General features: G+C 39.9%; 1 protein-coding gene across 2 annotated transcripts in view; it reads left to right on the forward strand.

Moving 5' to 3' along the window:
• The first annotated feature begins 13,157 nt into the window (after window positions 1-13,157).
• Window positions 13,158-14,986, forward strand: part of atp2a3 (ATPase sarcoplasmic/endoplasmic reticulum Ca2+ transporting 3) — a 170,955-nt gene continuing 169,126 nt past the window's right edge. For both annotated transcript variants that reach the window (XM_062048490.1, XM_062048489.1), the window contains exon 1: window positions 13,158-13,480. In XM_062048490.1, the coding sequence (XP_061904474.1) occupies window positions 13,363-13,480 (118 nt within the window). In that variant the 5' untranslated portion in view covers window positions 13,158-13,362. The remainder of the gene's footprint in view (window positions 13,481-14,986) is intronic.

A 14,986-nucleotide genomic window follows, 5' to 3' on the forward strand; every position in this document is an offset into this window, starting at 1 on the left:
ATATGTATATTTCTACAGTTCTTAAGTATGTGTACTTATATAGATATTAAATATGTGTGTAAATAAATAAGCATCTAAATAAATTTGATATCAAAATCACTACACTAACTTCAGTAGTTTTTTATTATAATTTAAACTCTGCTGTCTCGGAGTGATCTGTGATCACATTTACACAGCTGTTTTTACACGTAATCTTCTTGCAATGCTGTAAGTCTGCATATTAATGTTATACCAAAATGAAGAGGAAAGTTTGCCAATCATATTGTCAAGGGGAATCAAAAATACGCTTTTAAATGCATGGGTGCGCCCCCACACACACATAGATGCGCATACATACGTTACGTTTTTTTTTTTGCCACACAGCAGAGCGTTGATTGTGACGCAACAACAATCTTTTGTACAAAAACAACACTTCAATTTGCATTGATTATAGCAAGCTATAACAGACTGAACAACAACACATCACTTCAACTACTTTAACTTTAACAACATCAGACCCTGACGACAATGCAATATGAAGTATAAACTATAAAACATTGAATATCAAGTATGTGAAAGTTCGACTCCTACATTGTTTCTTTCCTTGACCATCAATTTGTAATCAATTACACATTTAAAGCAGCTAAAATGCACCAAACGTGGGGAACTTTGTGGAGAGGGTGTTTTGCATATCACCCATCATGCACTGTAAAGGCTTTATATATGTGTAATTTGAAATTATACATATACTGTATGTTTTATAATGTCCACAAATTTTAATGAGCAGGAGTTGTGTTATGTTCGGCCTTCTGTTGACTTTATTTGTTGGTTGTGTTAATTTACACCATAAGTGGGGGAAGTTGTTTGGATTTGGTCATATATATTGATGCCATGCTAAAGTCACTGTGTCATTGACCATCGATTCGCCCACAAGATGATGGCACTTCAACTCGATCCAAAGGAGACTTAATTAGGGCAAAAATACGCCGCAGGCCAATTTTCTTGTTAACTTGTGATGTCTCACAGACCTCACTGAGGTCTCCAGCGGGCCGCACTTGGCCCGTGAGCCGTAGTTTGGACACCCGGATTTAGTGGGTTGTGATGCTTGATATGTAACCATGAAGTGGTTCATGATTCAAACAGGTAGGCTGATTGGTAATGTTTGATTTTTTTTTTAAATAATTTAAATAACAAATAATAATAATAACACATACTAAATAATAATAAATAGTAATAACCTGTAAATAATCATGATAAATCCAAATGTAAAAGATTAATTACAAATTTTGATAACCCGAACTGTACATTGAGACCCTTATGGGAAACCCTAACAGTACATTGAAACCCTAATGGCAAACCCTAACTGTAGTTAAAAACTTATAAGCTGGAGAATTCAGTGGGTTATGATGCTTGATGTAGAACAAATGGGTCAGGATTCAAATATCAGTGACGTGAAGTAAATTATATTTATACAGCACTTTTTTTCTGTACAGACTCAAAGTGCTTTACATATTGATTTACATGTAAGATACATTTAAACCAGTGTGGGTGGCACTGAGAGCAAGGGTAAAGTTCCTATCCCCAAGGACACAACGGCAGTGACTAGAATGGCGGAAGCTGAAATGGAACCTGGAACCCACAAGTTGCAAGCACGGTCGCTCTACCAACTGAGGATATATTGATTAGTAATGTTTGAAATATTTTTTTTAATATTTTAAATGATGCAAGTGAGTAGTAACCTGTGAACAATCATGATAAATCCAAATTTAAAAATGTATTAAAAACTGTTCCGGGCAGCCATCCGGGACAAAGCCGCTCCTGTATCCCGCCACACCCGATGAGCTCTGGGAATATGCTGGTAGACAGATGGGATGGCGATCTGCAACTCCTGAGAAGTAAAAATGAGGCGGCTAATAACCGTAAGCTACTTCAAAAGGATACATACAGTACCTGTGGCCGAGGAGGTGAGGGAACTGTGAGCACATTCCACCCAAGGGAGGTGGGGGGAACCAGGACGAAGGGTGTCAGCAGGTCCTGGTTACGACGACCAGGAATGGCGTGGCAGTCGCCTCCAACCAGTGCCTCCACTCCTCGAGCGTAAGAACAATGGCCAGCAGCTCTCTATTCCAAACATCATGGTTTCCTTCAGCCGCCGTGAGGCAACGCGAGAAGAAGGCACAAGAGTGGAGCCTCTTGTCGACCTAGGAATGCTTGGACAGAACTGCTCCAACTCCTATGTCTGATGCATCACCCTCAACAATAAATTGTAAAGCAGGATCAACATGCTTATTGTAGCTTCAGAATTTTTGTTTTAGCGAACAAAGGCAGTCTCGGTTTTTGGCGTCCACTGGAAGGTACTTTAGAGGATGTCAGCCTTGTCAAAGGTTCACCTTTGCTGCTAAAGTTGCGGGTAATACACATATAGAAGTCAGCAACACCAAATTATTTTTGCAAGTGCTTCCTTGATGTAAGAGATGGCCACTCGACCACTGCCTGGATTTTGGCAGGATCAGGTTTGAGATGGCCTTTCTCCACGATGAACCCCAGAAATGACACCTATGGCAAGTGAAATTGGCATTTCTCAGCTTTGACATATAGTGATACTCAAATAATTGCTGTAAAACAGGGGTCTCAAACTCAATTTACCTGGGGGCCACTGGATGCAGAAACTGTCAATTTCCACTTGATTTAACTTTAATTTTTGTTTCACAATTTGACTATGCACCCTGGACAGGTCGCCACCTCATCACAGGGCCAACACAGATAGATAGACAGACAACATTCACACACTAGGGCAAATTTAGTCTTATTAATTTCTACATATTGAGATCTATTACTTAAAATAACTACTTAACCACTGTTGTGAAACACCTTTCTAATTTATGGGAGTATTGGGATAGGATTGAGGAAGATGTCTGCTGTGGTGGTGGTTAGTTTGGAAATTAATTTAATAAAAGTAACTTTAAAGTGCAGTCTGACATTTTAGTTTGGAGTAATTTATAGTTTTATTTAGACATTGCAGTACACCATACCATGCGCCCGGGAATCATTTTTGGTGATTTGGCTCCCAAAATTTTTTGTGGTCTTTGGTGTGACTCGGCCGGGGTTTTGAACTTGCGACCTGCCGATCTCAGGGCGGACACTCTAACCCATAATTACAAATAACAGCCTACATTAATAAATAGAATAAGAGCCGATATGTAAAGTGTTAAAAAAGAGGAGAAGTGTGATTTAGGGCTGGCGCTTAGAGCATGGCCTTGTGTGTTTGTTATGACTAAGTTGGATAACCAGTCGGAGACATGCAAGGCAAGGCGGGGCAGCTTTGTTTGTGTGGCGTTTTTCCAGGAAAGGACAAGACTCAAAGTGCTTCACAGACAACAAAGTGAAATGAAAGAAAATAAAAGCAAAATTAAAATGCAGACAATAAAAATAAACACTGTACGGACGTTAAAAGTTAAAAGATTAAAAGATTTAGCTGAAAGATAAGGAGAAACGTGAATAAAAACATTCTTTTGTTTTGGAGAGTATCACGCACAGCGGGAGGTCAGAGTGCAAGCATGACAGCTTGCTCGCGCCTACTGATAGACAAATGATAGTTTAAATTAACTTATACATAATCTTAAGTGAATTAAAAGGGTACTTAAATACGCATGAAGTAGTACGTACAATCTTTGAATTAAGGTTTTTGATTAGCAATTAATGGGATAGTTAAGACTGTAATTTTAAAACGTGATATGCAAATTGAACTAACCGAGAGGATATGAAAACGATGGGTGTACATGTTTTGAGTTCCAAATTCTGGAGGAAAAAACCTCAACAAAACGTAAAACCATTCAGACGGACTTGGGTGGTAGCCACGGTTGTGCTAGGTCAAGCGAGGGTGGAAAGGATGTGCAGCCGGGGGACTGCCAACTTCTCTGAACAAGACAAGCTCCAAAGTTGTAGCCAGAACATGCTCACAAAAAATACAGGTGTGACAGCAGGACGAACAGCAGGATACAAACAGACCCCTGCTGGACATAAGTGTCAACGGACAATGTTCAACACAATCTTTGAAGCATTCCTTTGTGGTCAACCTGCACACACCTTGTAATGACCTGCTTACGAACTGTGCCCTGACAATTCAATACTGCACAGAAGGAACTTCCTGATGTTGCCTGACAGCACGACATCAGCTGACAACTACTGGGGACGCCTCCCAGGAATGAGTGGAAGACGGGGACTGCTCCAACTGTCCTACCGCTGGCTGACGGAGGTGCGTCCGTGTGTCCTGCCACCCAAACCGCCAAAGTGTATGATCACCAATTAGACGACTCATAATAGGAGCCTTTTGACTCTTATATATGGTGGGACTCAAGGTATGGCCGCTCATGTGAACTATCCTTAAAACAATTAGAATGGTATAAGATGGACAAGTAATGACCCACATTGTTCCCTCTGTCCTGCCTACGAAACCAAAAAATGTAGGTCAAATGATAAAAACAGGGCGTAGCTGCCGCTGATTGAACCGATACGCAAATCAATTATTTCGGTTGTCTGTTAAAAACATAGCTATTGGTTGCAATTTGGACATTTCTGCTGTAGGCTACAAAGAGCTAGCAGCTACGCAACAGCTGAGCTAAAACAAAATTTAAGCATATCAAATATTTATAGTTGCTTATTACATACACAAAGTCGCAGAGGGACAGAAATCTGTAGAAAGTATTCAGTAACAAACGTGTCCGCATTATTAAACTTTCTACCACAGGAAACATACTGAACAAATACAGCAGTTACTGTCAGACTCTAATCCGGATTACCTTGTCTATCAGAGACATGGTTAAAACCCACAACAACTTTCGTTCTAATTAATGTCCCGGGGGACAAGATTACAGAAAAGACAGATTGAGTGACAAAGGGGGGAGGAATTATGATTTATGAAAGGGAAAACATTAAAAGTAGATCAATTTGAGTATGTTGAAATTAAAATCACATGTTCCTCAGAAATGTATTTCAAGGTAATTGTAGTATACCGACCGACCACAGCTAAAGACATTTTTCTTGATTCATTTTCAGACATCCTCAAACAGCATAGTATGAAAGAAGTAACGTCATGGGGGACGTTAATCTGCACTGGTTAAATAAAACACGTAGAAAGAAACTTAAGGATATTATAAACGGCTTCTACATGATACAAATGATAAGCAGCTCTACTAGAATTACAATTGGATGACAAAAAGCAAAGAGAACATCTGTAAATACACGAATACAAAACCAGAACGAAAAGTGCTAAAATAAAAATACCATTGGATTAATAAAACAATTTGGATTCTAATAAAGACATGAGGACTCAGCTCTCATAAGAGCAATTAAAACAGGTCTAAATAAAGATCGTATGATTTAAAAGTTTGGAGGAACAAAGTTACAATGTTTATGCGGAAGTCTAAGGCTGACTTTCACTTAAAATTAATCAAAGCTGCAAAAGGGAACAATAGAGAGTTATGGAAAACCAGATACAAACTTACGGAAAGAGAGCAAACAAGAAACAACACTATAACATTAAATATCAATGGCGCTACTATCGCAGACAGTCTGGACATAAGTAATAATTTTAATGAACATTTCATCCAGTCTGTACAAACCCTGAATAAAGAGTCCCTCAAAATCAGTGCAAATAATTGTCATTTATTCATATGGACTAATTTTAGAATTAACAAATGAAACAAAGTTGAACAAAATCTTCGCTGCATTATCAGACTCACGATCTAGAGATATATATATGGGTTGGACACTATCTTCCTAAAAACATATAAGGATTGTATTATTGCTCGTATAACAACGATTGATAAATAAATTAAACGGAAAACACTTTACCTACCACGTCGAGAAACTGCTACTATAATTAAATCCATAAAGCAGGAAATAAAGAAGACCAGAACATGTACAGACCAATTAGCCTTCTCCACGTTATAACAAAAGGAATAGAAAATTTGAAATTAAAAAGTGGCTTTGGAGCAATCAAGGCTGCTCAGACGGTCACTAAGATGGGCATTATGTTGACACATCAATTTAATGAGTATTTAATGAGTATTATATTTATCCATGAGAGCATTTTTGTTGTAAATTTTGAGGTATGGCTGTTAAAATCTTGGTTGTTGTTATGAATGATGACAGATGTGAACAAGAGCATGTATTGTCTTTGTGTGATGATGTAAATAAGGTGTGGTTGTATTGTATATTAAGAATGTGTCCATGAAGGGGCATTTTAGGACTTCTCTTAATCTGATTACATGCTACAGTATGATTATTTTTGATTAATTATTGATTATTATGAATGTATATATTTATTATGATTAATTAATGTCATAATTTTATTGCTTGATTTGTGGATCCCCTTAATTTAGGTAGCCAGGGACTACAGATGGAAAGTAGCTATTTAGATATAATCTGGTACAGAACATATCTGTTTCTGAACTTAATGTTTCTGTGCATTGTCCCATCATAGATAGACTAAATTAAATACAACTAGTTAGTGAATTATTGAGGCCACAATAATTCACTAGGTGTTGTAAAATATCAAAGTACTATTGCAAAAGCGAACAGTGACCTCAAACATGACCTGTCCTCCGCCTCTGTTCTTGCTGCACTTGACTATCAGCTGTCTTTTCTTTTTCTTGGATGTTTCTGAAACTACTAATACTACTACTACTATTACTATTACTACGACTAACACTGTCCCTGTGAGAGGGACAGAGGGGGGAGGTGAGTTTGGATTGGGTCAAGTTTGAGCGTGTTGAGGTTTTATTTAATCAATATGATCAATCCGGTACAAGGATAAAGGAACGTAATGATTTAGATTGACAATTGCAGTGGTTGGCGAAAGCAACCCCAACCTCAAAGGAGGGTGCCAATTCAGTAATTAAATGTTTTGTGAATTATCTAATATCCCGACATGGTTTCCCCAAAAAGATTAGGTCAAACAACGGCACCTATTTTAAGAAAACAGGTTAATCTTCTTCAGTCACAAGATCAGCACTTCTCAGGACCAGCAGCTTCCTAGGAAGGTGGAATGACCATGAGACCAAAATGGTAAGTTTGCAAAATGTAGAATTTGTGTGCCAGTTCCTCTGTGCAGATTTGAGGATGAAAGCAGCCACTCCAGATTCCCTTGCACTCGCTAAGAGGGGCACGGTCAAAGCCAATCCAGGACCAACACCCGATACCTGACTGGAAGGAACCGAGAGGAGAGACAACACCTTGCCAGCGATGACAAGAACAACTAAGGTTGCCAGCCAATGGGTCCACCGGGACTCCAGCAGCTGTGGAAAGAAGTGTCGGGAGTGCCGAAGCAGCGAGGAGGCCTGAAGCAAGCCGAGGGCCTGGACCAAAGCCCCACGCCCCATACTCTGCCCCAGCCTTCCCCAAAGCCCCCACAGCTCCAACTCTACCTGAGTTTTCCCCAATTTCGGCCAGCACGCACATGCCACTGAACAGTCTGCCCAATGGACTGAACCACACCCCAAAGAGAGACAGACTGTTTGAGTGGATCTCTTTCTTCACCAGGGCAGCCGAAAGCCCAACGAGGTGTCGGCAGGCCATCAGCCTGAGGCACCACCAAGCCATCTATACGAGCACTAATCGAACATGGACTTATACGAAATTCAGTTGTGTGTTCAAAATTAATTGGTAATTAACAATATTGGTAACTACATCCATTGCAAATGCCGGGAAAAATATTTTTGCAAATGTCTTACAGTCATAAGTCTATATACATTCATCTATTTATGTTCAATGATGTTCATGATCAAAGTATTTGTATTTCCTTTACTAAATCAAAGGGTAGGCCACTAATTGTGTTCTGTGAGATGGTTTTACTGCAGGCTGGTAACAGCGATCGCTCTGAAGGAGGGTCATAGACGGAATTTTTGCCTCGTATAAAAACATTGAGGTTTTTGCCTCTATCTGCGGTAGAGATTTAAGTTAGTGGTCTACATCAGAAATTGTTTTGGTCCAGGGTCTTAAGACCCTGGAAGGCGGGTATGTAGTAGAATTTCTGACCTTTTGACCTATATTTCTTGTCTTTTAAGAATGTCCGCTCATTTTCAATACTCTTGTATTTTGTGCCATTGAATGGACCAGTTGTGGGACAAAAGTGAATATTAAGTCGTGCCAACCTGTCTACAGAATGTGTTGACTGTCTAAAGGATTCGAGTTGTTATGGAACAGATAGGAAAAGCAAACAAGAAATAGACGCACTCGATAAGGAACGATGACGCACAACAGACATATAAAAAATGGCAGAAGACCGGAACTCGGGAGTGATTTTGGCTTGTGTGTGTCTTGTTTGCTCCGGGGTGACATGTGGTCTGTCTGCACGGCCAACTCAATTCAACCTGCACTTCTGATAATGGGTAAATAAATTTGTTGTACTAAACTACTTTTGTTGCCTGCTTAAGCTTCGGACAATCTACTACATTAAAAAGCGGTAACTGGTTGTAGTTCAAAAAGTAACGCACACACATACACGAGCTGCTGTTAGCCAAAACTCACGCTCACACACACAAGTTCTCTGCCAACTCACTCGCGCATGCGCGTTCCCCAAACCCTTAAAGACAGTACACTAATGCAAATATCACAGATATTACAGTATTGTACTTAGCCGCTAAGACACCGATCGATCCCACATACAACGTTCTTCTTTGCAGTCTCCATTGTTCATTAAACAAATTGCAAAAGATTCACCAACACAGATGTCCAGAATAATGTGGAATTTTGTCGAAGAAAACAAGAGGCTTTTCTATCGGGTCCGATGGGGTCCAACCACTTCCGTTGCTTTTGTGACGTCACGCGCATAAATCATATCCAAAGGAGTTTTTCAACCGGAAGTGTGGCGGGAATTTTAAAATTGCACTTTATAAGTTAACCCGGCCGTATTGGCATGTGTTGCGATGTTAAGATTTCATCATTGATATATAAACTATCAGACTGCGTGGTTGGTAGTAGTGGGTTTCAGTAGGCCTTTAAGTTAAGATAAATGTTGGGATGGTTGATAAAATGTGGATGAAGAATACTTTATTTTGTTTATTTTACTTTTATTTTTTAGTCTTCCCCTGAGGGATTGCCACCTTATTGCTGTCATGGGGTTGCACAGGCCTCAATTTTTTTACTTTTTAAGGTCAATGCAAGTGTTGCCTAAAAGGAGGGCTCATATTTTAGGGCATCAAGGCAAGTTGGAAGGGAACCAAGGCAAATATTATTTTATTTAGAGGCAGGGTCTCCAAATATATATATATAATTTTGAAAGATGGCACCTGATAGCCATAAGACATAACTGCACTTTTTGTCCATACAAATAAAAATAGTGTTCATGTAACATCTAAGTCTGACAATTATGGCCAAAGTAATAATTAAGATTATTGTTATCAATATTGAAATCATGATTACTGATTGTTAGGTAAAGCAGTGTTGGGGTGTGAACGTAATACCATCATGTAATTTGTAATGTCTAATAAAAAGTTATAGATAAACGTTATCCATATATCTACAGACAAATATTAGTCTTTTTTATTCATTAATAATATCATCTTGTCAGCTTTTTCACATTACAGGATACCTTTATCTCTATTTTTACATTTTGATAAGAGGGAGGTATTTTTGTTGTTGTTTATAAAAATGTTTGAAGTTATGTACATTTATATGTACATGTATATACTGTATCAGGACAGACCCATTAAGAGTTTGAGCAGAAATATGTTGTATAGGAATTAACTATACACAATAAAACATTAACAAAATGCTGTGTCACATGAATGGAATACCTTTGTGACATGAAAAAACACAAGTAATTTAAAAAAAACATGGTGTTGACTTTTTAAAATCAATATAAAACTCAAAGGAGTTTGGTTAAACAGGCCTATCAGAAGAACAATGTATTCTTTATACAACATCAGCAAGGGGACAAGCAATGGTTAAGGAAGTGCCTGAAAATAATGTCAGGCATGAAATATTTACACCAAGCAACCAAGTTAAACTTGTGTACTTTTATTGCAGCAGCTTAATGGATGTGTTGATTTGTTTTGAGAGAGCAGTAATGTTATTCAATCTGTACATTGACTTATTTACAATATAAAGTGTTATTTCTTTACTTTTACCGTACTTGTATGGTATGGTTATTGATGTAACTTGCAAAATAAACTTAGAATCCTGCCTGTTTTTAACTGTAAATTGATAAAAAATAAAACACTGATTAAGTGTGTATTGTTTAATCTTAGACAACTTTATTTTATTTTTCCTAAAATTATTGTGATTTGAGTAAAATGACTTAAAGTAATAGGAGTGAGATTTTTTCCATTGAATTATCCATCCATCCATTTTCTACCGCTTCTCTCTCTCGATTTCGCAATGGAGGACCTGGAGCCTATCCCAGCTGCACTCGCACGGAACGTAGGGTACACCCTGGACAAGTCGCTACCTCATCACAGGGCCAAGGCAGATAGACAGACAAGCATTCACACACACATTCACACAAAAGGGTCAATTTTAGTGTTCAGAATCAGAATCAGAAATACTTTATTAATCCCCGAGGGGAAATTAAAATTTTCAGCACAATCCCATTCAAGATCAGACAAACATTACAGGGAGACAGAACAGGATCGCTGACGGGTCTGCCAACTTCCGGCGCCCCTTACAAAAAAGGTGAGAAACAGGTAAACAAAATCGGTCTAAGTCTGGGCCCCTGGAGAGGGGGTCCAGACTGAGGCCAAGGGAAAAAACAACACATAGCCATAGCACACAACCCTCTTACATGTGTGTAAGAGGGAAACATCAAAGAACACAAAGGACATTAAAGACATTCAAAGAGCATCATCATCGGCGGTCACTCGAAACGAGTATGACGATCCTCCTGGTAGGGGGGTATCCCTTTATGGAGGATGCCTGTGCATGACTTTGTTTAACGTGGGGAGACTGGTGCACAGACAGTCACCACACGATCCGGGTCAGGGTCCAGTGGCATGGAGTCCAAGACGACTTGGGACCCTTTTCTGCTGTAGCCTTGTGACGCTCCATAGGGTTAGCAATCATCCTCCGCCTGTTCCACCGTTGAGGTCTTGGGTTGTTATTTCCCCATAACTGGGCCCACATGGATGTGGGGGTGCCTTCTTCCGCCATCGCAGCTGTTGTGGTAGTTCTTACATCTACCGTCTTCCGCCTGCTCCGCCATTGAGGTCTTCACCGTATCCCTGGCTAGAAGGCAGTCAGGTACTAGGCCTTTGCCAAGGGCCACCTGGGGTAACAGTAGTAAAGGGGTTAACCTCCTAGTGCCCCAAGACCCCATAGAGGAGCTTCCACTGCCGGAGGCACTTTAACGTCATGCCCAGGACATTAATTAAAAGAGCAGAGCTGATGCAACCAGCCACTTCTACATACAGCTATAAATAAAAAATAAAATAAACATATACACTGCGGTGGCCTCTGCGGTGTCCCACGCAATCGTCTGCTCGGGTGGAGGAAGCATGGCCAGAGACAGGAGCAGACCCAACAAAGCAACCAAGAGAGCCGCCCACTAACTCGGCCAGTGTCCAGTTCGCATGGATGAGCGAGGATGCATCTAAGGAGACTGAGGTGTCTGATACCTGCTCATTCAGCCAAGACACTGTGAAGCCTGTCCGTCCCGGTGCTCAGTGCTAGCTCCGGAGAATGTCTCTTCATCTGCATCTCCTCCAGTCTCTCCAAACGGACTCTGGTGTGGCAGAGACCCAGCAGCTGGTCTCCATGGCCAAAAGGCTCCCGGGAGGCAGATCCAGAAGTCCACAAAAAAGCACCGCAGAAGTCACGAAAGTGCCACCACTTGTCACACAGTCCCAAAGGGTCCCGAACCAAAAGGCATATATATATATATATATATATATATATATATATATATATATATATATATATATATATATATATATATATATATATATATATATATATATATATATATATATATATATATATATAATAACACATGAAAACAAGAGGGAAACACAAAAGGATGACACAAGAGCACAGAGCTCCTGCCAACAGCAGCCACTACAGCGGCGCATCTTGGAAAAAAAAGATGCCAATCAGCATCTCTTTGGACGTGGCAGGAAGCCGGAGTACCCAGAGAGAGCCCACGGGAATATGCACAGCCCACACAAAAAGACCAACCACTGTCCTGCCTCCATAGAATCATAAATACATGAAATGTAACCACATTACATTATTGCTAATAACATGTGTTGGCCCTGCGATTATAGGTGGTGACTTGTCCAGGGTGTACCCCGCCTACCGCCCGAATGCAGCTGAGATAGGCTCCAGCACCCTCCGCGACTCCGAAAGGGACAAGCGATAGAAAACGGATGGATGGATGGATGTTGACAATAAGCACTATAGTGTTTCAACACAAATATTTTAAAATGCATAACATAAAAATTATGTAGGCAACAAAACCAATCACAATGTAAATACTTTTGATAAAATATATTTATATACAAATTAATGAACTTACTTTTGTTCTTCATAGCCTGCAGAGCATCGAATGACGCAACTTCCTGTGGACAACGTGACTTGTGGAATGGTCCACATGTTTCAAAGGTTAGGATTTTTGTGTTAGGGTAACATGACTGAGTGAAAACACAGAAACACCACTTAAGTTTACTTGTATTATTAAAAAGCTAAATAAAGTAGTTAGCTTCAAGGGTAATACAGATATGTAAAAATATCATATTTATAAGGATGTAAATTATTATATTTCATGAAGAAGTTTAATTTGTGAAACAGGGACAGACAACAATCTACCATGATGACAGATCAAGGTTTTGTTCCTCCCAGCTGCTATAATGTTACAATATTGTTTATCAAGAAAACATAATAATAATATACACCCAAAAGGGACAAGCGGTAGAAAAATGGATGGATGGGGATTAATTAATTGAGCCTACAACATGTTCTACATTAATTCAATTTACTGAAGAAAACACTTTTTTTGTGAGGGCGCCGCAGCTTCAGCTCCATATTTGCAAGGAAGGACGTCACTCTTTCGCTTTGAATATGCTGCTACGATGACGTAATTAGTGTGGAGGCTGGGGGTGCGTCCAGGTAGGGGCAGCCAATGGGAGCGCAGTAGGGCGTGTCCAACAGTGAAGAGGTGGTGCACGCAAACACACCCACACGCACACACACGCACACGCGCCCACACACACACACGCACGCGCACGCATACACGAGGTCGACGTAAGAATGAATTGAACAGTTTGTGTTTTCTTCAGTGCGGAATTGTTTGTCGTTGAGACGGGAAGAGAACAGGTGATTTTTCACGACGACATTCTGATAAACGTTCTAAATGTTCAACTTCGACGTCTAGAATCATTGAACAAAAAAATGGAAAATGCTCACATGAAATCCACCTGGGAAGTTTTAGACTTCTTCGGTGTGAATGAAAACACTGGACTGACTCCAGAACAAGTCAAAGTGCATTTGGACAAATATGGACCAAATGGTGAGTACTCTTACTTATTTTCATCTCTCCTGATATATATTTTACATACTACATTACTTAATTTCACATATGGCTGTCATCAATATTAAGATTAAAGATTCAAGTACCAATGATTGTCACACACACACTAGGTGTGGTGAAATTTGTCCTCTGCATTTGACCCATCCCCTTGATCACCCCCTGGGAGGTGAGGGGAGCAGTGGGCAGCAGCGTTGCCGCGCCCGGGAATCATTTTTGGTGATTTAACCCCCAATTCCAACCCTTGATGCTGAGTGCCAAGCAGGGAGTCACCTCATTCTGCACATTTTGATTTGAATCGTCCTGGAAAATAGGTGTGCAGTACAAATCCATCAATGTATTATAATTCCGTAGCTGCTAGGTAACTTATTGAACGTCTAAATAAGTATATGTATTTAATTAGCTTGCTGTTAAAAGTCAGGAGTAATTATTGTTTAATTACAGTTTTATTTTGTTTGATTAGTTGTATTATGTTTGAATACAGTTAATTTGTATGTGACAGGTGTCATGTGAAGTGTAATAAACAAAGTAATCGAAGTACACAGACTGTCATGCAGTCACCAGGAAGTATTAATCTCGATCAACCTGTTTGCAGCTAAACATCACTTAAGATACTTTGTTACTCACATGAATATAATCATCAGACATTCATTACACATAATGATTATTGATAAATGGGTTATACTTGTATAGCGCTTTTCTACCTTCAAGGTACTCAAAGCGCTTTGACGGTATTTCCACATTCACCCATTCACACACACATTCACACACTGAAGGCGGGAGCTGCCATGCAAGGCGCTAACCAGCAGCCATCAGGAGCAAGGGTGAAGTGTCTTGCCCAAGGACACAATGGACGTGGAGGTGGGGATTGAACCCCAGTAACCAGCAACCCTCCGATTGCTGGCACGACCACTCTACCAACTTCGCCACGCCGCCCCCTGGCGCCCCATGGCTTGTATAAAACTAATAAATATTCAAATGAACTATTTTACAGTCATGGGAGCTCGTGAAGTGATACAAGGCCCAAAATAAATAAATTGTGCCGTCCAGGATAGTGAAGACATTTCAAAATGTTTACATCATTTTCAACTCTCGATGCTCTGTTATCATCATTTGCTATTTGCAAATGTGCATCATCTTTAAGTCACAACTAACATCTATTTTGCTGCCTTCCGCTAGGAGTTTAGCGCCATGTTCACTCATTCTGTTTATATCTATAATTGTAGCAGCATGGTTTAGGTGGTAGAGAGGTTGGTCCCCAACCCAAGGGTTGCCAGTTTCATGCTTAGTACCCCTGTAACCATGTCCAAGTATCTTTGCTCAAGATACTAAACCCCCAGTGGCTTCTGATGCTGCGGCATCAGTAGGTGAATGTACTAATAGTGTCAAAGTGCTTTGGGTACCTTGAAGGTAAAAAAGTGCTATATATATAAGTATAATTATAATCCATTTACCATTCTATTCCAATGTACGAGTCTATATTTATAT

The sequence above is a fragment of the Entelurus aequoreus genome, linkage group LG05 (genome assembly GCF_033978785.1).
Source record: "Entelurus aequoreus isolate RoL-2023_Sb linkage group LG05, RoL_Eaeq_v1.1, whole genome shotgun sequence".
NCBI lineage: Eukaryota > Metazoa > Chordata > Actinopteri > Syngnathiformes > Syngnathidae > Entelurus > Entelurus aequoreus.